A 27,996-nucleotide genomic window follows, 5' to 3' on the forward strand; every position below is an offset into this window, starting at 1 on the left:
GAGATTCATGGGATGTGCCGTCTGTCCAAAACCATTTCTGTGATTTAACATCATGTCTGTCTGTCTGTCTGTCTGACCGTGGTGAGGGTCTCTGGCACCCCACTGGGGACAGGCGGACATTCTCTCCACACAACTGCTCCTCCGACTTCCTCTCTCCTGCTGATCAGCCAGAGCCAGGAGGCCTCACACACTGTCTATAAATAACAGAGATGTACTGTATGTAGGTGTCGAAGCTTGTCTACGTGGGCAGAGGAAGGATGTGTTTGTGTGGGTGTGTTGTCGCGCAAGAGAGTGAATGTCAATATTTGTTTGTGTGTGACAGAAAAAACAAGAGAGAGATATAGAGAGTAGGAGAGAGAGGACTCAGTACATAGCGTCCTCGTACATGTCCGTCCGGAGGCAGAAGAGGATGCCTCCCCCTAGCATGAAGATGGTGCCTCCCCAGCCCAGTCCGTAGCCCCAGTTGAACTCATGGTAGGTCTGGAGGACAGTTCCATCAATGAACTTGATTGGGTACAGGACCAGTGCACAGGCCTGAAGGACCACTGAAAGAAAGGGGAGAAAACAGATAACATATTTACATCTTTCTGTGAGTTAACATTTTACAGTTGAGCAATTAGACAATGTACGTTTGTCTACTATCGCTGTATGCTGTGTGAGATGGTGAAAGGGAACATCACCAGACAGCCATCATCACTTCTGCTTGCCTGACAAGGCTCTTTGTTGTATGAATGAATGGCTACCTGTGTGCAGGTAGAGAACCACTGATGCCAAGGCTGCTGATGGGAAATTGGAGCTGTGTCCGAGTCAGAGAGGGGACAACATCCAGGGCCAGGAAAAAGGTGCTAGATCCATATCCCAACCCAACCCAGCCGTTACCCAGGGGGTCCATTAACCCTCCCCTCAGCGTCCACTACACTCTATAAACACGGTTCCTCCTCCACGGGTCCTATCACACTCTGTCTGCTCCTACCCTCAGAGGTCCAACAGCTGCTTATTACTGTAGCCTGCAGTCAACTACCAGGCACAACACACCCACCGGGCTCATTACTGTAGCCTGTAGTCAACTACCAGACACAACACACTCACCGGACTCATTACTGTAGCCTGCAGTCAACTACCAGGCACAACACACCCACCGGGCTCATTACTGTAGCCTGTAGTCAACTACCAGGCACAACACACACCGACTGTAGCCTGTAAGACACAACACACCCACCGGGCTCATTACTGTAGCCTGTAGTCAACTACCAGACACAACACACTCACCGGACTCATTACTGTAGCCTGCAGTCAACTACCAGGTACAACACACCCACCGGGCTCATTACTGTAGCCTGTAGTCAACTACCAGACACAACACACTCACCGGACTCATTACTGTAGCCTGCAGTCAACTACCAGGCACAACACACCCACCGGACTCATTACTGTTGCCTGTAGTCAACTACCAGGCACAACACACCCACCGGACTCATTACTGTTGCCTGTAGTCAACTACCAGGCACAACACACCCACCGGACTCATTACTGTTGCCTGTAGTCAACTACCAGGCACAACACACCCACCGGGCTCATTACTGGAGCCTGTAGTCAACTACCAGGCACAACACACCCACCGGGCTCATTACTGTAGCCTGTAGTCAACTACCAGACACAACACACCCACCGGGCTCATTACTGTAGCCTGTAGTCAACTACCAGACACAACACACTCACCGGACTCATTACTGTAGCCTGCAGTCAACTACCAGGTACAACACACCCACCGGGCTCATTACTGTAGCCTGCAGTCAACTACCAGGCACAACACACCCACCGGACTCATTACTGTTGCCTGTAGTCAACTACCAGGCACAACACACCCACCGGGCTCATTACTGGAGCCTGTAGTCAACTACCAGGCACAACACACCCACCGGGCTCATTACTGTAGTCTGTAGTCAACTACCAGGCACAACACACCCACCGGGCTCATTACTGTAGTCTGTAGTCAACTACCAGGCACAACACACCCACCGGACTCATTACTGTAGTCTGTAGTCAACTACCAGGCACAACACACCCACCGGGCTCATTACTGTAGTCTGTAGTCAACTACCAGGCACAACACACCCACCGGGCTCATTACTGTAGCCTGCAGTCAACTACCAGGTACAACACACCCACCGGGCTCATTACTGTAGCCTGCAGTCAACTACCAGGCACAACACACCCACCGGGCTCATTACTGTAGCCTGCAGTCAACTACCAGGCACAACACACCCACCGGGGCTCATTACTGTAGCCTGTAGTCAACTACCAGACACAACACACCCACCGGACTCATTACTGTTGCCTGTAGTCAACTACCAGGCACAACACACCCACCGGGCTCATTACTGGAGCCTGTAGTCAACTACCAGGCACAACACACCCACCGGGCTCATTACTGTAGCCTGTAGTCAACTACCAGGCACAACACACCCACCGGGGCTCATTACTGTAGTCTGTAGTCAACTACCAGACACAACACACCCACCGGGCTCATTACTGTAGCCTGTAGTCAACTACCAGGCACAACACACCCACCGGGGCTCATTACTGTAGCCTGTAGTCAACTACCAGGCACAACACACCCACCGGGCTCATTACTGTAGTCTGTAGTCAACTAATCAAATCAAATCAAATTTTATTGGTCACATACACATAATTAGCAGATGTTATTGAGGGTGTAGCGAAATGCTTGTGTTTCTAGCTCCAACAGTGCAGTAATGTCTAACAACTCACAACAATACACACAAATCTAAATGTAAAATAATGGAATTAAGAAATATATGTCGGAGTGGCATTGACTAAAATGCAGTACAATAGAAAACAGTATTTACATATGAAATTAGTAAAGCAGGATGTAAACAAAGTGCCCAGTGATTCCATGTCTATGTATATGGGACAGCAGCCTTTAAGGTACAGGGTTGAGTAACTGGGTGGTAGCCGGCTAGTGATGGTTATTTAACAGTCTGATGTCCTTGAGATAGAAGCTGTTTTTCCAGTATCTCGGTCCCAGCTTTGATGCACCTGTACTTGACCTCGCCTTCTGGATGATAGCAGATGGTGACCAGACAGTGGCTCAGGTGGTCGATGTCATTGATTATCTCTTTGGTCTTCCTGTGACATCAGGTGCTGTAGGTGTCCTGGAGGGCAAGCAGTGTGCCCCCGGTGATGCGTTGGGCAAAGTGCACCACCCTCTGGAGAGCCCTGTGGTTGTGGGCGGTGCAGTTGCAGTACCAGGTGGTGATATAGCACGACAGGATGCTCTCAATTGTGCATCTGTAAAAGTTTATGAGGTTCTTAGGGGCCAAGCCAAATTTCTTCAGCCTCCACACTGTCTGTGTGGGTGGACCATTTCAGTTTGTCAGCAATGTGTACGCCGAGGAACTTGAAGCTTTCTACTTTCTACACTGCGGTCCCGTTGATGTGAAGAAGGGCGAGCTCCCTCTGCTGTTTCCTAAAGTCCACGATCAGCCCCTTCATTTTGTTGACGTTGAGTGAGAGGTTATTTTCCTGGCACCACTCCACCAGAGCCCTCACCTCCTCCCTGTAGGCTGTCTTGCCATTGTTGGTAATCAGGCCTACTATGGTTGTGTAGTCTGAAACTTGATGACTTGATGAGTTGGAGGGGTGCAGTTGCCGTACCATGTGGTGATACAGCCCGACAGGATGCTCTCAATTGTGCATCTGTAAAACCTCCTGAGGTTGCACAGGGCGGAGTTCAGATCCAGGGCCCTGAGCTTGATGATGAGCTTGGAGGGTACTATGGTGTTGAAGGCTCAGCATTCTTACATAAGTATTCCTCTTGTCCAGATGGGACAGGGCAGTGTCCAGCGCAATGGTGATTGCATTGTATGTGGATCTATAAGCAAATTGAAGTGGGTCTCGGGCGACAGTTAAGGTAGAGGTGATATAATTTTTAACTAGCCTGTCAAAGCACTTCATGATGACAGAAGTGAGTGCTACGGGGTGATTGTCATTTAGTTCAGTTACCTTTGCTTTCGTGGGTACAGGAACAATTGTGGACATCTTGAAGCAAGTGGGGACAGCAGACTGGGATTGGAAGAAATTGAGTATGTCCGTAAACACTCCAGCCAACTGGTCAGCGCATGCCCTGAGGACGCAGCTAGGGATGCCGTCTGGGCCGGCAGCCTTGTGAAGGTCAACAAGCATAAAATGTCTTACTCACGTCGGCCACGGAGAACAAGAGCCAACAGTCCTTGGGAGTGGGCCGCGTCGATGGCACTGTGTGATTGCCTTGCTGAGGGAATAACTGCACTGTAAGTATTCAACCATATTCCCAGTCACCTTGCCATGGTTAAATACGATGGTTTGCGCTTTCAGTTTAGCGCAAATGCTGGCATCTATCCACGGTGTGTGGTTTGGGTAGGTTTTAATAGTCACAGTGGGAACAACATCCTCTATACACTTCCTGATGAACTCAGTCACCGGGTCAGTGTATACGTCAATGTATACGTTATTCTCAGAAGCTACCCAGAACATATCTCAGTCCACCTGATCAAAACAATCTTGAAGCATGGATTCCGATTGGTCAGATGAGCATTGAATAGACTTTAGCACGGGTACTTCCTGTTTGAGTTTCTGCCTATAGGAAGGGAGGAGCAAAATGGAGTTGTGATCTGATTTGCCCGAAGGGAGGGCAGGGGAGGGGCTTGTAGGCATATGTGAAGAGAGAATAGCAGTGGTTGAGTGTTTTCCCAGCGTGAGTACTAAAGTCAATGTGTTGATAGAACTTTGGTAGCGTTTTCTTCAAGTTCGCCTAGTTAAAATCACCAGCTACAATAAAATGCGGCCTCAGAATATGTGATTTCCAGTTTGCACAAAGTCCAGTGTAGTTTCATGAGGGTCGTCATGGTATCGGTTTGAGGGGGAATATACACAGCTGTAACTATAACCGAAGATAATTCTCTGGGGAGGTAATACGGTCAGCACTAGATTGTGAGGTTTCTGTACGTTATCACAATCACACCATGAGTGGATAATCATGAAACATACACCACCGCCCTACCAGGCACAACACACCCACCAGACTCATTATCGCAGGACAACACACTGGCCCATACTTCACCACACAGTAAACAAACAACATCCTGTATCCAATCTCTAGTTCTCTTGTAGCGTTCTAATGCATCCTCCTTCAGTTGACTCTGAGCAGTACTCTACCATATGTTATACTCTATGGTTGTGGCATAACATTCTTGGGCTTTATTGACCACAGCATAAATATAGGCTCATTGGCCCGTATTCACAAAGCAACTCAGACGAGTGCAGATCTAGGATCAGTTTTGCCTTTGAGGTCAAACTTTATAGGTTTACATGGACAGCAGGCACCTGATCCTAGATCAAAACTCCTACTCTCAGACGCTTTATGAATACAGGCCATTGTATTAAACAATTCTGGTCCAGTATTTTACACGCTGTACTGAAGTGTTTAGGTAAAGGCCTACAGATACTGGATCTTAATTTGACCAGTATTGTCGTAGCAAAATAATCCTATAGTCCATAATGTTGCTGGTTATGCTATTACATGGGAAAATTAGGCTACATGAAAAGTGCAATACGCTCACCTTTAAAACTATCAGCAAAAAAAAAAATTCTAATTACAACGAACCAAAATATAAATGCAACAATTATGTTACAGCTCATATAACGAAATCAGTAAATTGAAATAAATTCATTAGGCCCTAATCTTTGGATTCCACATGACTGGGAATATAGATATAAAGATATCTGTTGGTCACAGATATCTTTATAAAAAAGGTAGGGGTGTGGATCAGAAAACCAGTCAGTATCTGGTGTGACCACCATTTGCCTCATGCAGCGTGACACATCTCCTTCACATAGAGTTGATCAGGCTGTTGATTGTGGCCTGTTGAATGTTGTCCCACTCCTCTTCAACGGCAGTGCGAAGTTGCTGGATATTGGCAGGAACTGGAACACGCTGTCGTACACGTCAACCCAGAGCATCCCAAACATGCTCAATGGGTGACATGTCTGGTGAGTATGCAGGCCAGGGAAGAACTGGGACATTTTTTTGTTTCCAGGAATTGTGTACAGATCCTTGTGACATGGGGCCGTGCATTATCATGCTGGAACATGAGGTGATAGCGGCATATGAATGGCACAACAATGGGCCTCAGGATCTCGTCACGTTATCTCTGTGCATTCAAAGGGCCCTCGATAAAATGCAATTGTGATCATTGTCAGTAGCTTATGCCTGCCCATACCGTAACCCCACCCCAACCATGGGGCACTCTGTTCACAACACTGACAATAGCACACTGCTCGCCCACACAACACCACACACACTGTCTGCCATCGGACCGGTATAGCTGAAATCAGGATTAATCTGTGAAGATCACGCTTCTAAAGCGTGCCAGTGGCCATTGAAGGTGAGCATTTTCCCACTGAAGTCGGTTACGCCGCAGAACTGCAGTCAGGTCAAGACCCAGATGAGGACGACGAGCACTCAGATGAGCTTCCCTGAGACGGTTTCTGACAGTTTGTGCAGAAACTATTTGGTTGTGCAAACCCACAATTTCATCAGCTGTCCGGGAGGCTGGTCTCAGACGATCCCACAGGTGAAGAAGCCAGATGTGGAGGTCCTGGGTTGGCATGGTTACATGTTGTCAGCGGTTGTGAGGCCAGTTGGACCAAATTCTCTAAAAAGACGTTGGAGGCAGTTTATGGTAGAGAAATTAACATTCAATTCTCTGGCAACAGCTCTGGTGGACATTCCTGCAGTCAACATGCCAATAACACACTCCCTCAAAACCTGAGACATCTTGTGGCATTGTGTTTTATGACCATGCTGTTTTATCAGCTTCTTGATATGCCACACCTGTCAGGTGGATGGATTATCTTGGCAAAGAAGAAATGCTCACTATAACAGGGATGTAAAGAAATTTGTGAACAACATTTTAGTGAAATAAGCTTTTTGTACCTATGGGAAAATGTTGTGATCTTTTATTTCAGCTGATGAAACATGGGACCAACACAAATATATTTTTGTTCAGTGTACGATCTGACACCTGTACTATAACCAGCTCTATGTCGGCATAATACTGTCATATGATCCTAAACATCCATAGAAAAGTTCCACCAGTGTTTAGAGTTGTGTCCCACTGGACTGTATTGAGTTTGTAGTGGCAGAGTAAACAACACTGTTAAAGCTCCCAATTCACTGCTTCATTGACAACGTTTGACCTGACGAAGGTCCGTTTGGGATGGAAACGTTGTCAAAAAAGAGGTGAATTGGGAGCTTTAACAGTGTGCGGGCCTTCTTGTTCTTTAATAGTTATCTTTATTAGCCTATGTTTTTAAGGATGTGCGTATGAGTGTCTGTTCTGTACATCCTGTGGAATAGTCACCAGTGTTGGCCGATTGAACTTTGATCTAATAGCGCTACAACAAAGTTATGATTCACTTTGGCTCCCTTTGGTCACATTGTGTAAACTCATCCCTCATCACATTCCTCACATTCTGAGTCAACGCATTCTTAATAAATCCTTTTAAGAGCTTGAAGCTGTCAGTGTGTGTGTGTGTGTGTACATGTCTGCTTACACATGTGTGTGTTCTTCCTACTTTTAGAGTCAAACAGTAGGGCGCCTAGTTAAAAGAGAGAAATACCACACTGTGGGCCCTCTACACATTTTAACTACTGTTCCTTATTGGGCCCTCTACACATTTTAACTACTGTTCCTTGTGTGTGTGTGTATACGTGTGTGTGTGTGTATACGTGTGTGTGTGTGTGTGTGTGTATATACGTATGTGTGTATATGTGTGAGTACTGGACTCAGTAAATTACACAATGTCCTTGCTCTGAGACCACCTATTTCCTTCCTGCTGTACAAGGCGGCGGGGCCTGGAGGAGAGGAGGAGATGGAGAGGGGGGTAGGCTGAGCCAAGGAACATGACTCTGTTGAGGGAGGCCAGACTGAAGCGGCTGGGCTGGGGCTGTACCTCTGGCCAGCAGTTAGGCACAACACTATTGACTCCAAGTCTTTCTCTGACTAGGGGAAAGGCTGGGAAATGTACCACACTCTCCCTTTCCCTCGCTTCCCCTCCCTCTCCTCCCGTGACTGAGGGCTCTCTCACCCTCTCCTCCCGTGACTGAGGGCTCTCTCCCTCTCCCCCCTCTCCTGTGACTGCTGGCTCTCTCCCTCCCTCTCTCCTGTGACTGCTGGCTCTCTCCCTCCCTCTCTCCTGTGACTGCTGGCTCTCTCCCTCCCTCTCTCCTGTGACTGCTGGCTCTCTCCCTCCCTCTCTCCTGTGAATTATGGCTCTCTCCCTCCCTCTCTCCTGTGACTGCTGGCTCTCTCCCTCCCTCTCTCCTGTGACTGCTGGCTATCTCCCTCCCTCTCTCCTGTGACTGCTGGCTCTCTCCCTCCCTCTCTCCTGTGACTGCTGGCTCTCTCCCTCCCTCTCTCCTGTGACTGCTGGCTCTCTCCCCCCTCTCTCCTGTGACTGCTGGCTCTCTCCCTCCCCCTCTCCTGTGACTGCTGGCTCTCTCCCTCCCTCTCTCCTGTGAATGCTGGCTCTCTCCCTCCCTCTCTCCTGTGACTGCTGTCTCTCTCCCTCCCTCTCCACCCCTCTCTCCCATGACTGAGGGCTCTCTCCCTCTCCACCCCTCTCTCCCATGACTGTTGGCTCTCTCCATCCCTCTCTCCCATGACTGCTGGCTCTCTCCCTCCCATGACTGCTGGCTCTCTCCCCCCTCTCCAGTGACTGCTGGCTCTCTCACTCCCTCTCTCCCATGACTGCTGGCTCTCTCCCTCTCCACCCCTCTCTCCCGTGACTGCTGGCTCTCTCCCTCCCTCTCTCCCATGACTGCTGGCTCTCTCCCTCTCCCCCCCTCTCTCCCATGACTGAGGGCTCTCTCCCTCTCCACCCCTCTCTCCCATGACTGCTGGCTCTCTCCCTCTCCACCCCTCTCTCCCATGACTGCTGGCTCTCTCCCTCTCCACCCCTCTCTCCCATGACTGCTGGCTCTCTCCCTCTCCCCCATGACTGAGTGCTCTCTCCCTCTCCACCCCTCTCTCCCATGACTGCTGGCTCTCTCCCTCTCCACCCCTCTCTCCCATGACTGCTGGCTCTCTCCCTCTCTCCCCTCTCCCGTGACTGCTGGCTCTCTCCCTCCCTCTCTCCCATGACTGCTGGCTCTCTCCCTCCCATGACTGGTGGCTCTCTCCCTCTCTCCCCTCTCCAGTGACTGCTGGCTCTCTCCCTCCCTCTCTCCCATGACTGCTGGCTCTCTCCCTCTCCACCCCTCTCTCCCATGACTGCTGGCTCTCTCCCTCCCTCTCTCCCATGACTGCTGGCTCTCTCCCTCCCTCTCTCCCATGACTGCTGGCTCTCTCCCTCTCCCCCCTCTCTCCCATGACTGAGGGCTCTCTCCCTCTCCCCCCTCTTTCCCATGACTGAGGGCTCTCTCCCTCTCCACCCCTCTCACCCATGACTGAGGGCTCTCATCCTCTTCCCCCTCTTTCCCATGACTGAGGGCTCTCTCCCTCTCCCCCTCTCTCCCATGACTGAGGGCTCTCATCCTCTCCCCCCCTCTTTCCCATGACTGAGGGCTCTCTCCCTCTCCACCCCTCTTTCCCATGACTGAGGGCTCTCATCCTCTCCCCCTCTCTCCCATGACTGCTGGCTCTCTCCCTCTCCCCCTCTCTCCCATGACTGAGGGCTCTCTCCCTATCCCCCTCTTTCCCCATGACTGAGGGCTCTCTCCCTCTCCACCCCTCTCACCCATGACTGAGGGCTCTCATCCTCTTCCCCCTCTTTCCCATGACTGAGGGCTCTCTCCCTCTCCCCCCCTGTCTCCCATGACTGAGGGCTCTCACCCTCTCCACCCCTCTCTCCCGTGACTGCTGGCTCTCTCCCTCCCTCTCTCCCATGATTGCTGGCTCTCTCCCTCTCCACCCCTCTCTCCCGTGACTGCTGTCTCTCTCCCCCCCTCTCCCCCATGACTGAGGGCTCTCTCCCTCTCACCCCCTCTCTCCCATGACTGCTGGCTCTCTCCCTCCCTCTCTCCTGTGACTGCTGGCTCTCTCCCTCCCTCTCTCCTGTGACTGCTGGCTCTCTCCCTCCCTCTCTCCTGTGACTGCTGGCTCTCTCCCTCCCTCTCTCCTGTGACTACTGGCTCTCTCCCTCCCTCTCTCCTGTGACTGCTGGCTCTCTCCCTCCCTCTCTCCTGTGACTGCTGGCTCTCTCTCTCCCTCTCTCCTGTGACTGCTGGCTCTCTCCCTCCCTCTCTCCTGTGACTGCTGGCTCTCTCCCTCCCTCTCTCCTGTGACTGCTGGCTCTCTCCCTCCCCTCTCCTTTGACTGCTGGCTCTCTCCCTCCCCCTCTCCTGTGACTGCTGGCTCTCTCCCTCCCTCTCTCCTGTGACTGCTGGCTCTCTCCCTCCTTCTCTCCTGTGACTGCTGTCTCTCTCCCTCCCTCTCCACCCCTCTCTCCCATGACTGAGGGCTCTCTCCCTCTCCACCCCTCTCTCCCATGACTGAGGGCTCTCTCCCTCTCCACCCCTCTCTCCCATGACTGCTGGCTCTCTCCATCCCTCTCTCCCATGACTGCTGGCTCTCTCCCTCCCATGACTGCTGGCTCTCTCCCCCCTCTCCAGTGACTGCTGGCTCTCTCACTCCCTCTCTCCCATGACTGCTGGCTCTCTCCCTCTCCACCCCTCTCCCATGACTGCTGGCTCTCTCCCTCCCTCTCTCCCATGACTGCTGGCTCTCTCCCTCTCCACCCCTCTCTCCCGTGACTGCTGGCTCTCTCCCTCCCTCTCTCCCTCCCCCCCCTCTCTCCCATGACTGAGGGCTCTCTCCCTCTCCACCCCTCTCTCCCATGACTGCTGGCTCTCTCCCTCTCCACCCCTCTCTCCCATGACTGCTGGCTCTCTCCCTCTCCCCCATGACTGAGGGCTCTCTCCCTCTCCACCCCTCTCTCCCATGACTGCTGGCTCTCTCCCTCTCCACCCCTCTCTCCCATGACTGCTGGCTCTCTCCCTCTCCCCCATGACTGAGTGCTCTCTCCCTCTCCACCCCTCTCTCCCATGACTGCTGGCTCTCTCCCTCTCCACCCCTCTCTCCCATGACTGCTGGCTCTCTCCCTCTCCCCCCTCTCCCGTGACTGCTGGCTCTCTCCCTCCCTCTCTCCCATCACTGCTGGCTCTCTCCCTCCCATGACTGCTGGCTCTCTCCCTCTCTCCCCTCTCCAGTGACTGCTGGCTCTCTCCCTCCTCTCTCCCATGACTGCTGGCTCTCTCCCTCTCCACCCCTCTTTCCCATGACTGCTGGCTCTCTCCCTCCCTCTCTCCCATGACTGCTGGCTCTCTCCCTCCCTCTCTCCCATGACTGCTGGCTCTCTCCCTCTCCCCCCCTCTCTCCCATGACTGAGGGCTCTCTCCCTCTCCCCCCTCTTTCCCATGACTGAGGGCTCTCTCCCTCTCCACCCCTCTCACCCATGACTGAGGGCTCTCATCCTCTTCCCCCTCTTTCCCATGACTGAGGGCTCTCTCCCTCTCCCCCTCTCTCCCATGACTGAGGGCTCTCATCCTCTCCCCCTCTTTCCCATGACTGAGGGCTCTCTCCCTCTCCACCCCTCTTTCCCATGACTGAGGGCTCTCATCCTCTCCCCCTCTCTCCCATGACTGCTGGCTCTCTCCCTCTCCCCCTCTCTCCCATGACTGAGGGCTCTCTCCCTATCCCCCTCTTTCCCATGACTGAGGGCTCTCTCCCTCTCCACCCCTCTCACCCATGACTGAGGGCTCTCATCCTCTTCCCCCTCTTTCCCCATGACTGAGGGCTCTCTCCCTCCCCCCCTGTCTCCCATGACTGAGGGCTCTCACCCTCTCCACCCCTCTCTCCCGTGACTGCTGGCTCTCTCCCTCCCTCTCTCCCATGATTGCTGGCTCTCTCCCTCTCCACCCCTCTCTCCCGTGACTGCTGTCTCTCTCCCCCTCTCCCCCATGACTGAGGGCTCTCTCCCTCTCACCCCCTCTCCCCATGACTGCTGGCTCTCTCCCTCCCTCTCTCCCATGACTGCTGGCTCTCTCCCTCCCTCTCTCCTGTGACTGCTGGCTCTCTCCCTCCCTCTCTCCTGTGACTGCTGGCTCTCTCCCTCCCTCTCTCCTGTGACTGCTGGCTCTCTCCCTCCCTCTCTCCTGTGACTACTGGCTCTCTCCCTCCCTCTCTCCTGTGACTGCTGGCTCTCTCCCTCCCTCTCTCCTGTGACTGCTGGCTCTCTCCCTCCCTCTCTCCTGTGACTGCTGGCTCTCTCCCTCCCTCTCTCCTGTGACTGCTGGCTCTCTCCCTCCCTCTCTCCTGTGACTGCTGGCTCTCTCCCTCCCTCTCTCCTGTGACTGCTGGCTCTCTCCCTCCCCCTCTCCTGTGACTGCTGGCTCTCTCCCTCCCCCTCTCCTGTGACTGCTGGCTCTCTCCCTCCCTCTCTCCTGTGACTGCTGGCTCTCTCCCTCCTTCTCTCCTGTGACTGCTGTCTCTCTCCCTCCCTCTCCACCCCTCTCTCCCATGACTGAGGGCTCTCTCCCTCTCCACCCCTCTCTCCCATGACTGAGGGCTCTCTCCCTCTCCACCCCTCTCTCCCATCACTGCTGGCTCTCTCCATCCCTCTCTCCCATGACTGCTGGCTCTCTCCCTCCCATGACTGCTGGCTCTCTCCCCCCTCTCCAGTGACTGCTGGCTCTCTCACTCCCTCTCTCCCATGACTGCTGGCTCTCTCCCTCTCCACCCCTCTCCCATGACTGCTGGCTCTCTCCCTCCCTCTCTCCCATGACTGCTGGCTCTCTCCCTCTCCACCCCTATCTCCCGTGACTGCTGGCTCTCTCCCTCCCTCCCCCCCCCTCTCTCCCATGACTGAGGGCTCTCTCCCTCTCCACCCCTCTCTCCCATGACTGCTGGCTCTCTCCCTCTCCACCCCTCTCTCCCATGACTGCTGGCTCTCTCCCTCTCCCCCATGACTGAGGGCTCTCTCCCTCTCCACCCCTCTCTCCCATGACTGCTGGCTCTCTCCCTCTCCACCCCTCTCTCCCATGACTGCTGGCTCTCTCCCTCTCCCCCATGACTGAGTGCTCTCTCCCTCTCCACCCCTCTCTCCCATGACTGCTGGCTCTCTCCCTCTCCACCCCTCTCTCCCATGACTGCTGGCTCTCTCCCTCTCCCCCCCTCTCTCCCGTGACTGCTGGCTCTCTCCCTCCCTCTCTCCCATGACTGCTGGCTCTCTCCTCCCATGACTGCTGGCTCTCTCCCTCTCCCCCTCTCCAGTGACTGCTGGCTCTCTCCCTCCCCTCTCCCATGACTGCTGGCTCTCTCCCTCTCCACCCCTCTCTCCCATGACTGCTGGCTCTCTCCCTCCCTCTCTCCCATGACTGCTGGCTCTCTCCCTCAATCTCTCTCCCATGACTGCTGGCTCTCTCCCTCTCCCCCCTCTCCCATGACTGCTGGCTCTCTCCCTCTCCCTCCCTCTCTCCCATGACTGCTGGCTCTCTCCCTCTCCCCCCTTTCTCCCATGACTGCTGGCTCTCTCCCTCCCTCTCTCCCATGACTGCTGGCTCTCTCCTTCCCTCTCTCCCATGACTGCTGGCTCTCTCCCTCTCCCCCCTCTCTCCCGTGACTGAGGGCTCTCTCCCTCTCCCCCTCTTTCCCATGACTGAGGGCTCTCTCCCTCTCCACCCCTCTCTCCCATGACTGAGGGCTCTCATCCTCTCCCCCCTCTTTCCCATGACTGAGGGCTCTCTCCCTCTCCCCCTCTTTCCCATGACTGAGGGCTCTCATCCTCTCCCCCTCTTTCCCTTGACTGAGGGCTCTCTCCCTCTCCCCCCTCTCTCCCATGACTGAGGGCTCTCTCCCTCTCCACCCCTCTCTCCCGTGACTGCTGGCTCTCTCCCTCCCTCTCTCCCATGATTGCTGGCTCTCTCCCTCTCCACCCCTCTCTCCCGTGACTGCTGGCTCTCTCCCCCCTCTCCCCCATGACTGAGGGCTCTCATCCTCTCCCCCCTCTCTCCCATGACTGCTGGCTCTCTCCCTCTCCCCCTCTCTCCCATGACTGAGGGCTCTCTCCCTCTCCCCCTCTTTCCCATGACTGAGGGCTCTCATCCTCTTCCCCCTCTTTCCCATGACTGAGGGCTCTCTCCCTCTCCCCCTCTCTCCCATGACTGAGGGCTCTCACCCTCTCCACCCCTCTCTCCCGTGACTGCTGGCTCTCTCCCTCCCTCTCTCCCATGATTGCTGGCTTTCTCCCTCTCCACCCCTCTCTCCCATGACTGCTGTCTCTCTCCCCCTCTCCCCCATGACTGAGGGCTCTCTCCCTCTCACCCCCTCTCTCCCATGACTGCTGGCTCTCTCCCTCCCTCTCTCCCATGACTGCTGGCTCTCTCCCTCCCTCTCTCCTGTGACTGCTGGCTCTCTCCCTCCCTCTCTCCTGTGACTGCTGGCTCTCTCCCTCCCTCTCTCCTGTGACTGCTGGCTCTCTCCCTCCCTCTCTCCTGTGACTACTGGCTCTCTCCCCCTCTCTCCTGTGACTGCTGGCTCTCTCCCTCCCTCTCTCCTGTGACTGCTGGCTCTCTCCCTCCCTCTCTCCTGTGACTGCTGGCTCTCTCCCTCCCTCTCTCCTGTGACTGCTGGCTCTCTCCCTCCCTCTCTCCTGTGACTGCTGGCTCTCTCCCTCCCTCTCTCCTGTGACTGCTGGCTCTCTCCCTCCTTCTCTCCTGTGACTGCTGTCTCTCTCCCTCCCTCTCCACCCCTCTCTCCCATGACTGAGGGCTCTCTCCCTCTCCACCCCTCTCTCCCATGACTGAGGGCTCTCTCCCTCTCCACCCCTCTCTCCCATGATTGCTGGCTCTCTCCATCCCTCTCTCCCATGACTGCTGGCTCTCTCCCTCCCATGACTGCTGGCTCTCTCTCCCCTCTCCAGTGACTGCTGGCTCTCTCACTCCCTCTCTCCCATGACTGCTGGCTCTCTCCCTCCCTCTCTCCCATGACTGCTGGCTCTCTCCCTCTCCACCCCTCTCTCCCGTGACTGCTGGCTCTCTCCCTCCCTCTCTCTCTCCCTCCCCCCCCTCTCTCCCATGACTGAGGGCTCTCTCCCTCTCCACCCCTCTCTCCCATGACTGCTGGCTCTCTCCCTCTCCACCCCTCTCTCCCATGACTGCTGGCTCTCTCCCTCTCCCCCATGACTGAGGGCTCTCTCCCTCTCCACCCCTCTCTCCCATGACTGCTGGCTCTCTCCCTCTCCACCCCTCTCTCCCATGACTGCTGGCTCTCTCCCTCTCCCCCATGACTGAGTGCTCTCTCCCTCTCCACCCCTCTCTCCCATGACTGCTGGCTCTCTCCCTCTCCACCCCTCTCTCCCATGACTGCTGGCTCTCTCCCTCTCCCCCCTCTCCCGTGACTGCTGGCTCTCTCCATCCCTCTCTCCCATGACTGCTGGCTCTCTCCCTCCCATGACTGCTGGCTCTCTCCCTCTCTCCCCTCTCCAGTGACTGCTGGCTCTCTCCCTCCCTCTCTCCCATGACTGCTGGCTCTCTCCCTCTCCACCCCTCTCTCCCATGACTGCTGGCTCTCTCCCTCTCCACCCCTCTCTCCCATGACTGCTGGCTCTCTCCCTCCCTCTCTCCCATGACTGCTGGCTCTCTCCCTCCCTCTCTCCCATGACTGCTGGCTCTCTCCCTCTCCCCCCCTCTCCCATGACTGCTGGCTCTCTCCCTCTCCCTCCCTCTCTCCCATGACTGCTGGCTCTCTCCCTCTCCCCCTTTCTCCCATGACTGCTGGCTCTCTCCCTCCCTCTCTCCCATGACTGCTGGCTCTCTCCTTCCCTCTCTCCCATGACTGCTGGCTCTCTCCCTCTCCCCCTCTCCCCGTGACTGAGGGCTCTCTCCCTCTCCCCCTTTTCCCATGACTGAGGGCTCTCTCCCTCTCCACCCCTCTCTCCCATGACTGAGGGCTCTCATCCTCTCCCCCTCTTTCCCATGACTGAGGGCTCTCTCCCTCTCCACCCCTCTCTCCCATGACTGAGGGCTCTCATCCTCTCCCCCTCTCTCCCATGACTGCTGGCTCTCTCCCTCTCCCCCTCTCTCCCATGACTGAGGGCTCTCTCCCTCTCCCCCTCTTTCCCATGACTGAGGGCTCTCATCCTCTCCCCCTCTTTCCCTTGACTGAGGGCTCTCTCCCTCTCCCCCTCTCTCCCATGACTGAGGGCTCTCTCCCTCTCCACCCCTCTCTCCCGTGACTGCTGGCTCTCTCCCTCCCTCTCTCCCATGATTGCTGGCTCTCTCCCTCTCCACCCCTCTCTCCCGTGACTGCTGGCTCTCTCCCCCTCTCCCCCATGACTGAGGGCTCTCTCCCTCTCCACCCCTCTGCCCCATGACTGAGGGCTCTCTCCCTCTCCACCCCTCTCTCCCATGACCGAGGGCTCTCTCCCTCTCCACCCCTCTCTCCCATGACAGAGGTATCTTTCCCCCACACCCACTCATCTCTCCCATGACTGAGGGCTCTCTCCCTCTCCCCCCCTCTCTCCCATGACTGAGGGCTCTCTCCCTCTCCACCCCTCTCTCCCATGACTGAGGGCTCTCTCCCTCTGCCCCCTCTCTCCCATGACTGAGGGCTCTCTCCCTCTCCCCCCTCTCTCCCATGACTGAGGGCTCTCATCCTCTCCCCCTCTCTCCCATGACTGAGGGCTCTCTCCCTCTCCACCCCTCTCTCCCGTGACTGCTGGCTCTCTCCCTCCCTCTCTCCCATGATTGCTGGCTCTCTCCCTCTCCACCCCTCTCTCCTGTGACTGCTGGCTCTCTCCCCCTCTCCCCCATGACTGAGGGCTCTCTCCCTCTCCACCCCTCTCTCCCATGACTGAGCGCTCTCTCCCTCTCCCCCCTCTCTCCCATGACAGAGGTATCTTTCCCCCACACCCACTCATCTCTCCCATGATGGAGGGCTCTCTCCCTCTCCCCTCCTCTCTCTCCCATGACTGAGTGCTCTCTCCCACTCCACCCCTCTCTCCCGTGACTGCTGGCTCTCTCCCTCCCTCTCTCCCATGATTGCTGGCTCTCTCCCTCCCTCTCTCCCATGATTGCTGGCTCTCTCCCTCTCCACCCCTCTCTCCCGTGACTGCTGGCTCTCTCCCCCCTCTCCCCCATGACTGAGGGCTCTCTCCCTCTCCACCCCTCTCTCCCATGACTGAGTGCTCTCTCCCTCTCCCCCCTCTCTCCCATGACAGAGGTATCTTTCCCCCACACCCACTGATCTCTCCCATGATGGAGGGCTCTCTCCCTCTCCCCGCGACGGAGCCCCCCATCCTGTGACTAAGGGCTCTCTTCCCCTCCTTCTTCCCCCTCCCTCCTGTGACTGGGGGCTTTCCTGCCATAAGGAGACCTTTATCCTCACCAGGCCTGAAAGCACTGCCTCTTACACATTTCTCAGCAAATGACAAACAGCGGAAGCCTCAGACATCATATCTACCCCACTACATACTGTTCCTACAGTACTGCAGGCTTTCATGCTGTTTAGGGTTTTCCAAGAGCGAGCTTTAGGTAACCGGGTGATGGAACCAATGGTTGGCTGTATCCATCCTTACACCTGTCTCCCAAATGGACTTGCAGAACACTTCCCAAACAGAAAACGTAGAAAAGATATGTGTTGAGGCCTAAGAAGAGAAAGTGCAGGGAGTGGGAGAAAGGTATTTGTTAGCATTCGACATAAATGGCATAGCAGGGTGCATGTCTGTTATTAGAAACAGGTTTTATATTGGGGAAAGTTGTACTGAGCACCACCCAAGTAAGGCTGTGGTCTCTGCTTCATCGTTGCTTTCAAACCTGTTTTAATATTGCCTTCATCGTTGCTTTCAAGTCTGTTTTAATATTGCTTTCTTATATTTTAACCTTCATTTAACTAGGCAAGTCAGCTCAGAACAAATTCTTACTTTGAAATGAAGGCCTACCCCCGGCCAAACCCTAACCCGGACGACGCTAGGCAAATTGTGCGCCATCCTATGGGACTCGCAATCACAGCCGGTTGTGATACAGCCTGGAATTTAACCAGGGTCTGTAGTGACGCCTCTAGCACAGAGATGCAATGCCTAAACCACTGCTCCACTCGGGAGCCTTGGCCTACTATGCTTGTCCCCTCTGGGAATGTTTTATATGGTGATGTATTGGTTGTAATATGCCGCTGTTAATTTGCAACAGTACAGTTCACACAAGACAAACACAAAGTATTGTGAAATTCGTTTTTTGAGTTGAGTTCTGCTCTGCACTGTCATTCCAGGACTATTTATTGTGTTTCACTGAGCCAGAAAAGTAAAAGGACCAGAGCAGACAGAAAGAGTGAGTGAGTGAGTGAGTGAGTGAGTGAGTGAGTGAGTGAGTGAGTGAGTGAGTGAGTGAGTGAGTGAGTGAGTGAGTGAGTGAGTGAGTGAGTGAGAGAGAGAGAGAGAGAGAGAGAGTACAGACAAAACAGAGAGAGAGAGCAGACAAAGCAGAGAGAGAGAGAGAGAGAGCAGACAAAGCAGAGAGAGAGAGAGAGAGCAGACAAAGCAGAGAGAGAGAGAGAGAGCAGACAAAGCAGAGAGAGAGAGAGAGAGCAGACAAAGCAGAGAGAGAGAGAGAGAGCAGACAAAGCAGAGAGAAGAGAGAGAGCAGACAAAGCAGAGAGAGAGAGAGAGCAGACAAAGCAGAGAGAGAGAGAGAGAGAGCAGACAAAGCAGAGAGAGAGAGAGAGAGCAGACAAAGCAGAGAGAAAGAGAGAGAGAGCAGACAAAGCAGAGAGAAGAGAGCAGACAAAGCAGAGAGAGAGAGAGAGAGCAGACAAAGCAGAGAGAAAGAGAGAGAGAGCAGACAAAGCAGAGAGAAAGAGAGAGAGAGCAGACAAAGCAGAGAGAGAGAGAGAGAGCAGACAAAGCAGAGAGAAAGAGAGAGAGAGCAGACAAAGCAGAGAGAGAGAGAGAGAGCAGACAAAGCAGAGAGAAAGAGAGAGAGAGCAGACAAAGCAGAGAGAAAGAGAGAGAGAGCAGACAAAGCAGAGAGAGAGAGAGAGAGAGAGCAGACAAAGCAGAGAGAAAGAGAGAGAGAGCAGACAAAGCAGAGAGAAAGAGAGAGAGAGCAGACAAAGCAGAGAGAGAGAGAGAGAGCAGACAAAGCAGAGAGAAGAGAGAGAGAGAGCAGACAAAGCAGAGAGAGAGAGAGAGCAGACAAAGCAGAGAGAAAGAGAGAGCAGACAAAGCAGAGAGAAAGAGAGAGCAGACAAAGCAGAGAGAAAGAGAGAGCAGACAAAGCAGAGAGAGAGAGAGAGAGCAGACAAAGCAGAGAGAGAGAGAGAGAGAGCAGACAAAGCAGAGAGAAAGAGAGAGAGAGCAGACAAAGCAGAGAGAAGAGAGCAGACAAAGCAGAGAGAAAGAGAGAGCAGACAAAGCAGAGAGAGAGAGAGAGCAGACAAAGCGGAGAGAGAGAGAGAACAGACAAAGCGGAGAGAAGAGAGCAGACAAAGCAGAGAGAAAGAGAGAGAGCAGACAAAGCAGAGAGAGAGAGAGAGCAGACAAAGCGGAGAGAGAGAGAACAGACAAAGCAGAGAGAGAGAGAGAGAGCAGACAAAGCAGAGAGAGAGAGAGCAGACAAAGCAGAGAGAGAGAGAGAGCAGACAAAGCAGAGAGAGCAGACAAAGCAGAGAGAAAGAGAGAGCAGACAAAGCAGAGAGAGAGAGAGAGAGCAGACAAAGCAGAGAGAGAGAGAGAGCAGACAAAGCAGAGAGAGAGAGAGCAGACAAAGCAGAGAGAGAGAGAGAGCAGACAAAGCAGAGAGAGCAGACAAAGCAGTGAGAGAGAGAGAGCAGACAAAGCAGAGAGAAAGAGAGAGCAGACAAAGCAGAGAGAGAGAGAGCAGACAAAGCAGAGAGAGAGAGAGAGCAGACAAAGCAGAGAGAGAGAGAGAGAGAGAGCAGACAAAGCAGAGAGAGAGAGAGCAGACAAAGCAGAGAGAGAGAGAGAGAGCAGACAAAGCAGAGAGAGAGAGAGCAGACAAAGCAGAGAGAGAGAGAGAGACAAAGCAGACAAAGCAGAGAGAGAGACAAAGCAGAGAGAGAGAGAAGACAAAGCAGAGAGAGAGAGAGAGCAGACAAAGCAGAGAGAGAGAGAGAGCAGACAAAGCAGAAGAAAGAGAGAGCAGACAGAGAGAGAGAGAGAGAGAAGACAAAGCAGAGAGAGAGAGAGAGCAGACAGAGAGAGAGAGAGAGAGAGATCAGACAAAGCAGAGAGAGAGAGAGAGCAGACAGAGAGAGAGAGAGAGAGAGAGAGAGCAGACAGAGAGAGAGAGAGAGAGAGCAGACAAAGCAGAGAGAGAGAGAGAGAGCAGACAAAGCAGAGAGAAAGAGAGAGCAGACAGAGAGAGAGAGAGAGAGAGAGAGAGCAGACAAAGCAGAGAGAGAGAGAGAGAGCAGACAAAGCAGAGAGAAAGAGAGAGCAGACAAAGCAGAGAGAGAGAGAGAGAGCAGACAAAGCAGAGAGAGAGAGAGAGAGAGAGCAGACAAAGCAGACAGAGAGAGAGAGAGAGAGAGAGAGAGCAGACAAAGCAGAGAGAGCAGACAAAGCAGAGAGAGAGAGAAGACAAAGCAGAGAGAGAGAGAGAGCAGACAGAGAGAGAGAGAGAGAGAGAGAGCAGACAAAGCAGAGAGAGAGAGAGCAGACAGAGAGAGAGAGAGAGAGAGAGACAGAGAGAGAGAGCAGACAAAGCAGAGAGAGAGAGAGAGCAGACAAAGCAGAGAGAGAGAGAGCAGACAAAGACAAAGAGAGAGAGAGAGACAGAGAAAGAGAGAGAGAGACAAAGAGAGAGAAAGAGCAGAGAGAGAGAGAGCAGACAGAAGAGAGAAGAGAGAGAGAGCAGACAAAGCAGAAAGAGAGCAGACAAAGCAGAGAGAGAACAGACAAAGCAGAGAGAGAACAGACAAAGCAGAGAGAGAGAGAGAGAGAGAGAGAGAGAGAGAGAGAGAGAGAGAGAGAGAGAGAGAGAGAGAGAGAGACAGAGAGAGAGAGAGAGAGAGCAGACAAAGCAGAAAGAGAGAGCAGACAAAGCAGAAAGAAAGAGAGAGAGAGCAGACAAAGCAGAAGGAGAGAGAGAGAGAGCAGACAGAGTGAGAGAGCAGACACAGAGAAAGAGAGAGAGAGAGAGCAGACAAAGTAGAAAGAAAGAGAGAGAGAGAGAGCAGACAAAGTAGAAAGAAAGAGAGAGAGAGCAGACAAAGCAGAAAGAAAGAGAGAGAGAGCAGACAAAGCAGAAAGAAATAGAGAGAGAGAGAGAGAGAGCAGACAAAGCAGAAAGAGAGAGAGAGCAGACAGAACAGAAAGAGAGAGAGAGAGCAGACAAAGCAGAAAGAGAGAGAGAGAGCAGACAAAGCAGAAAGAGAGGGAGAGCAGACAAAGCTGAAAGAGAGAGAGAGAGAGAGAGAGAGAGAGAGAGAGAGAGAGAGAGAGAGAGAGAGAGAGAGCAGAGAAAGAGAAAGAAAGAGAGAGAGAGAGCAGACAAAGCCGAAAGAAAGAGAGAGAGAGGGCAGACAAAGCAGAAAGAAAGAGAGAGAGCAGACAAAGCAGAAAGAAAGAGAGAGAGAGAGCGCAGACAAAGCAGAAAGAGAGAGAGAGCTATGGGGAGGGAATACATTCCTCTCTTCATTGGTAACTGTGCAAATTCTGTGGCTGCTTTTCTTGGCACACAGCAGCCTGCTTTCTGGGTCTCACAACAGCTCCCTCACCACAGAAAAAGTTAGCTCAAACCCAACTCCCCTCTTATCCCCCCACCCTCTCCTTCTCCACACGTTAGTATTTTATTACGATCCACGTTCGCTGTTGCCAAGGCAGCAGCTACTCTTCCTGTCCTGAGGTCCAAACAGAGATAAAACATTACATCAAACAAAACACTGTGCATTATATAAATGTATATTTCTCCATTACAGTATTACAATACTACATTACTAAGAATAGTGTGTGTGTGTGTAGGGTGCATGTTTTAGAGTGTGTGTGTGTGTAGAGTGCATGTTTTAGAGAGTGTGTGTGTGTAGAGTGCATGTTTTAGAGAGCGTGTGGGTGTGTGTAGAGTGCATGTTTTAGAGAGTGTGTGTGTGTAGAGTGCATGTTTTAGAGAGTGTGTGTGTGTAGGGTGCATGTTTTAGAGTGTGTGTGGGTGTGTGTAGAGTGCATGTTTTAGAGTGTGTGTGGGTGTGTGTAGAGTGCATGTTTTAGAGAGTGTGTGTGTGTGTGTAGAGTGCATGTTTTAGAGAGCGTGTGGGTGTGTGTAGAGTGCATGTTTTAGAGAGTGTGTGTGTGTGTAGAGTGCATGTTTTAGAGAGTGTGTGTGTGTAGGGTGCATGTTTTAGAGAGTGTGTGTGTGTAGGGTGCATGTTTTAGAGTGTGTGTGTGTGTAGAGTGCATGTTTTAGAGAGTGTGTGGGTGTGTGTAGAGTGCATGTTTTAGAGAGTGTGTGTGTGTGTAGAGTGCATGTTTTAGAGAGTGTGTGTGTGTGTGTGTAGAGTGCATGTTTCAGAGAGTGTGTGTGTGTGTGTGTGTGTGTGTGTGTGTGTGTGTGTGTGTGTGTGTGTGTGTGTGTGTGTGTGTGTGTGTGTGTGTGTGTGTGTGTGTGTGTGTGTGTGTGTGTGTGTGTGTGTGTGTGTGTGTGTAGAGTGCATGTTTTAGAGTGTGTGTGTGTGTGTGTAGAGTGCATGTTTTAGAGAGTGTGTGTGTGTGTGTTTTAGTGTGTGTGTGTAGAGTGCATGTTTTAGAGAGTGTGTGTGTGTAGAGTGCATGTTTTAGAGAGTGTGTGTGTGTGTAGAGTGCATGTTTTAGAGAGTGTGTGTGTGTGTAGAGTGCATGTTTTAGAGAGTGTGTGTGTGTGTGTAGAGTGCATGTTTTAGAGAGTGTGTGTGTGTGTGTGTGTGTAGAGTGCATGTTTTAGAGAGTGTGTGTGTGTGTGTGTAGAGTGCATGTTTTAGAGAGTGTGTGTGTGTAGAGTGCATGTTTTAGAGAGTGTGTGTGTGTGTAGAGTGCATGTTTTAGAGAGAGTGTGTGTGTGTGTAGAGTGCATGTTTTAGAGAGTGTGTGTGTGTGTAGAGTGCATGTTTTAGAGAGTGTGTGAGAGTCCCCGTTGTGCGGAGAGGTGTTGTTTTATCGCTTTTTTAAAATCAGATTTTACTCCTAGTTACCTGAGGTGGAAGAGAGTTCCATCCTGGCTCTGTATAGTACTGTGCATTTCCTAGCCACTGTTCTGGACTTGGAGACGTTTCAAAGACCTCTGGTGGCATGTCTTGTGGGGTACGTATGAGTGTCTGAGCTGTGTGCTAATCAATTAAACAGACAGACTGGTACTTTTAACACATCACTACCTCACCCTCACATTCAGTCTCAGTCAGTGTCTATTTAGCTTTGTGCAAATAACTTGACCATTTTCTCAAATGGTAATTATGTGTCTATGTAGACCAACTGTGGTTTGAAGGGAAAATAAAGGTAACTGCCAAAATAAAGGAAACACCAACATAGAGCGTCTTAATAGGGCGTTGGGTCACCGTGAGCCGCCAGAACAGCTTCAATACGCCTTGCCATAGACCTGGCTATGCTCCATGCCATAGGCTGTAGGCTTGTTCATTTACCCGACAAGATATGTTTATGTCCCATGCCATTATTTTATATTATATGATTTTATAGTAAAAATAATAGAATTGAACTGAACTGAAAGAAATAGAAGTGATATTTTTCCCATTTCGGAGCGAGTGCAAATATGAAGTGGATATGTGGAGCGTAAAGTGATCATTTGAAACAGGTCCTATATGCTTGATTTTGAGTTATTTGGCAACCTTAGAATGTCTTACAAATCAAAATGTATATGGGCTGCATGATGGGACTATGGGCTATTGATGATTTGAGAAAGTCACGAAAAAAATGCTTGCTCTCTGTTCCTTGCCTCAGGGTGCACATGCTGTGTGTCCTCTCGTCAAGTGATCATATTTTCACCCATCAGACTATTCTCTCTCTTTACAAATATGTAACATTTGTTTCGATTTAGAATGACCCTTTTGGGAACAGGGGAAAATACATGTTATCTCTATGCACTCGAATAAATCAAATCAAATCCTATTTGTCACAGATAATAAACATTGAGTAGCAGCAGTCAATGTAAATAGTCTGGGTGGCCATTTGATTAATTGTTTAGCAGAGAAGTGAGAGCCAGTTTCATCATAGAGCTTGATGGTTTTTGAGACTTTGCACTTGAAGAAACTTTCAAAATTCTTAGAAATGTTCCGCATTGACTAACCTTCATGTCTTAAAGTAATGACGGACTGTCATTTCTCTTTGCTTATTTGAAATGTTCTTGCCATAATATGGACTTGGTCTTTTACCAACTAGGACTATCTTCCGTATACCACACCTACCTTGTCACAACACAACTGATTGGCTCAAACACATTAAGAAGGAAAGAAATTCCACAAATTAACTTTGAACAAGGCACACCTGTTAATTGAAATGCATTCCAGGTGACTACCTCATGAAGCTGGTTGAGATAATGCCAAGAGTGTGTAAAGCTGTCATTAAGGCAAAGCGTGGCTACTTTGAAGAATCTCAAATATGAAATATATTTTGATTCGCTTAACACTTTTTTGGTTACTACATGATTCCATATGTGTTATGTCACAGTTTTAATCACTTCACTATTATTCTACAATGTAGAAAATAGTCAAAATAAAGAAAAACCCTGGAATAAGTAGGTGTGCCCAAACTTTCGACTGGTACTGTATATATATTAAAAATGAACATCATATTTTTTGCAGTGGTGGCAAGAATTGAACAGCGGTTGGCCACTGCTCCTAAATGAATATAGGAGTGATGGTGTTGTGGATTATTGTAGAGTGTTGTACAGTATGTCCATGTATGGTGTTATGTTGGAGCATGACGGATGTACCTGCAGTGAACAGGAACACAGCCACCATGCGGTAGTGCAGTATGCGTGTCCCCCGGCACAGGGAGATGAGGGCCACCAGGAAGGTCACCAGAGTCACCGCAGCACCGGCCAGCAGCAGCACCAGAGTGGCGATCTGCCAGTCTGCAGGAGGAGGAGACATGTTACAGTCACTCACTGAAATCACACTATGGTGGAGTTGAATGGATCCCTCATTAACTCAGATCAGTGATGACAGACAAGAAGGAAACAAATAACCTACTGCTCGTTACAACGCAAAACACGTGTGTTTGTGGTCAAGAAAAGATATTATGATTCCCCACACAGCTCTCCCTCTTCAGTGTTAGCAGACAGTGAACAAGGAGCTTAACTCATACAGCTACTTCAAACATGCTCACTTGACTATGTGCCAAAAAGGTTCTCCCATATCCTCCATCCCATCTGCCACTGCTTCTCTTCTGTCCAGGTTCTGGCTGTGCAGAAAGTGCTGAGGTACAGTGCTCCAAAATCCAGCTGACTGTTCAGTTCTCTCTCAGGTCTGTTGCATCTCGGTTGGCTGGCTCATCTCAGAGAACAGAGAGAAGCTCCACTCGAGGCAGCTAATGGGCTCCATCTGTCCTCTGTCATGTCCCTACCTGCCCCCCCCAGGCCATTTACTCTGTTGTCTCCTGTAATGTTAACCCCACAACCCTGATGCCCTTATCCTAATGAGCTCCGCCAGGCAGGCAGGTGTTCTCTCTCACTGCCCAGGGACAAGCTTATCTCTCAGGGCCCACCTCACATTCACCCCCCCCCCCCCCCCCACTCTCCACATTCCACCACAACAACAGAGGGGAGGAGATCCATCACAGCAGCTCACAATGCCCCCTCTGCTCCACCTCATCAAGCTGTGTGAGATGAGAGGCCTCCACAGACCCACTGGGGATGGATGATGATGGTTCCTCATTTCACCCCTACTCAAACGAGCTGGACCAACCACAACACCAGGATGGACCAGAGGAACAATACAGAGACCATTCCACTGGTGACACGGTCTGTCCAGACAAACCTCTGAGGTGAGGAAAGGTGAGGAGGCTCTGGCAGGAGAATGACAGGTGTTTTTCTGACAGAGACGGACCATCAAGCTGGGTTGGGAGGGGAGAGGGAGGGTGTCGCTGGCTGGGCACAGATCTGAGAGAAAGGATCCTATCAGAGGAGACAGCCAGGGTTAACCTGCCTCGCCTGAGCACAGCACCCATCTGGTGTCTGTCTCAGTCTACACTGCCTGCCAGCCTCTCTGCTCTGTGCTGTGCTCCAGTCATAAAGCTGGCTGCAGTGGCAGGTAGTGTCATCACTAATGCTCTCCCTGCAGGTAAAATAAACAGCACATTCTACTCTGCTTGGAGGTTCAGCCAAAACAGCTACTGAGATACTGAGAAGCAGTAGGGGAGAAGGAAGATACTCTTGTTTGGAAGGAGCATGGGATATTGAAAGAGACCAACAATCGTTTTCAGTAGTGCAATATGATAACATGTTGTTGCCATAAATAGATAGAATACATTCTCATCAAACATATTTTTATGGCCAAAGGAAATATTTTTTTCTCCCTTAAATATGTGTCTTGAACCCTGTAGGAATGTGTGAGAACTCCATCTCCTTAAAACAAACTGTGAAATCTATCTATGATAAGGCTTTCCGTCCATAACCAAGGACCCTCAATCCCCATCCCCCATTCAAAGAGAGTGAGGGCGAGAGAGACATTCACAAAAATAGAGTGGCCCACACCAGTGGAACGCAACAATAGGTGGAACACACCCACCTGCATTCACAAAGCTTACAAAGACCAGTGGAGCTCCCAGATGGCACATCACGTCATAGGGACAACTCTCAGCTGAGAAAGAACACTTCAAATAGCAAGATCAAAAAACCGCGAGGACACGAAAAGAGAACCGACAGGCCTAAACAGCTACGTGTATCTCGAGAATTACTCACTTAGGTAGCGAATCTCCGCTATATTGGCGCGCTCTGACTGACAGGGCAGAGAGCAAAATATTACCACTGGCCTGGAACGCAAATGCTACAGTAGACACGCATATGTGGAGCCGGACTGAGAGCGATTCCAGTACATTAACAATGGTCCATTGTTTTATCTCTTCATCCCATGATGTACATAGAAATTCACCGTAAATTCCAGACATTTCTCTCACTATAATCAGATTGAGTCACGCATTGTTCTTCTATCCATCTGGGCCAGTCTGTTAATGTGTGTAGACTAAACATTGTATAGACTATCCTATGCTAGAACTTTGATAAAGAGAAACAACTGAAAAAGAGACTGGGCTTTTCCTGGTCAAATAAAAGGTTAAATAAATAAACTGCACCAGACGACCCCCAGTTTCCATGCCACAGCATGAAGGCAGGCGTTATAGCCAGGTTCTATCACGTGTGTTACAACAGATGATGGGAAATAATCTAATGTTTTAAAATGCCAATATCACAATGTTTGGGTTCCGTATAGTCCCAAGTCATGCTATGCCAATAAAGGCCTACTTCCCCATTATTTTGGGAGTAAAAAGATTATAACTAATTATGGGGACCCCTTTTCATCTGGACAGAACACCACTTGAAAGGCGTGATTTACATCAAGATACAGAATCGTTTTAGGGAAAAAAACACGAATCGCTTCTTACCAGATGTGAGGGTGGAAAGGCATCTCCAGCCAGCCTCTGTTTCAGTGCATGATTCCCATAGCGACAAAGAAAAACGCTCTGCCGTTACCCAGGCGGGGCTCAATAACGCTACGATGTCCAGACACAATGCCAGAAATATACAAAGTAAAGCAATCAACTTGAACGGTCGGAAAACGTACACCTCATTTATCGACATTTTTTCATATTAAGTTGACTTGGATCCACGCGTGTTGAAATGGAGGAGAAAATAAAAGCTGCGACAGGGTCCTCAAGCACGGTCAGATCCGAAAGTTCAGAATCGACAACAGCAAGTTGTGGTGCAACCCCTCATAAAGTCCTCTCCTC

At 51.6% G+C, this 27,996-nt stretch overlaps 1 protein-coding gene across 1 annotated transcript; it reads right to left on the reverse strand.

Annotated features, from left to right (window-relative positions):
• Positions 1-210: 210 nt before the first annotated feature.
• On the reverse strand, positions 211-27,996 carry LOC124007089 (transmembrane protein 47-like). The gene is made up of 3 exons (XM_046317379.1): positions 27,652-27,996; positions 24,986-25,126; positions 211-545 (listed from the first exon to the last, which is right to left on the reverse strand). The coding sequence occupies exons 1-3, from the start codon at positions 27,845-27,847 to the stop codon at positions 364-366; spliced, it is 519 nt and encodes a 172-aa protein (XP_046173335.1). The 5' UTR covers positions 27,848-27,996; the 3' UTR covers positions 211-363.

Source organism: Oncorhynchus gorbuscha, linkage group LG20, assembly GCF_021184085.1.
Source record: "Oncorhynchus gorbuscha isolate QuinsamMale2020 ecotype Even-year linkage group LG20, OgorEven_v1.0, whole genome shotgun sequence".
NCBI lineage: Eukaryota > Metazoa > Chordata > Actinopteri > Salmoniformes > Salmonidae > Oncorhynchus > Oncorhynchus gorbuscha.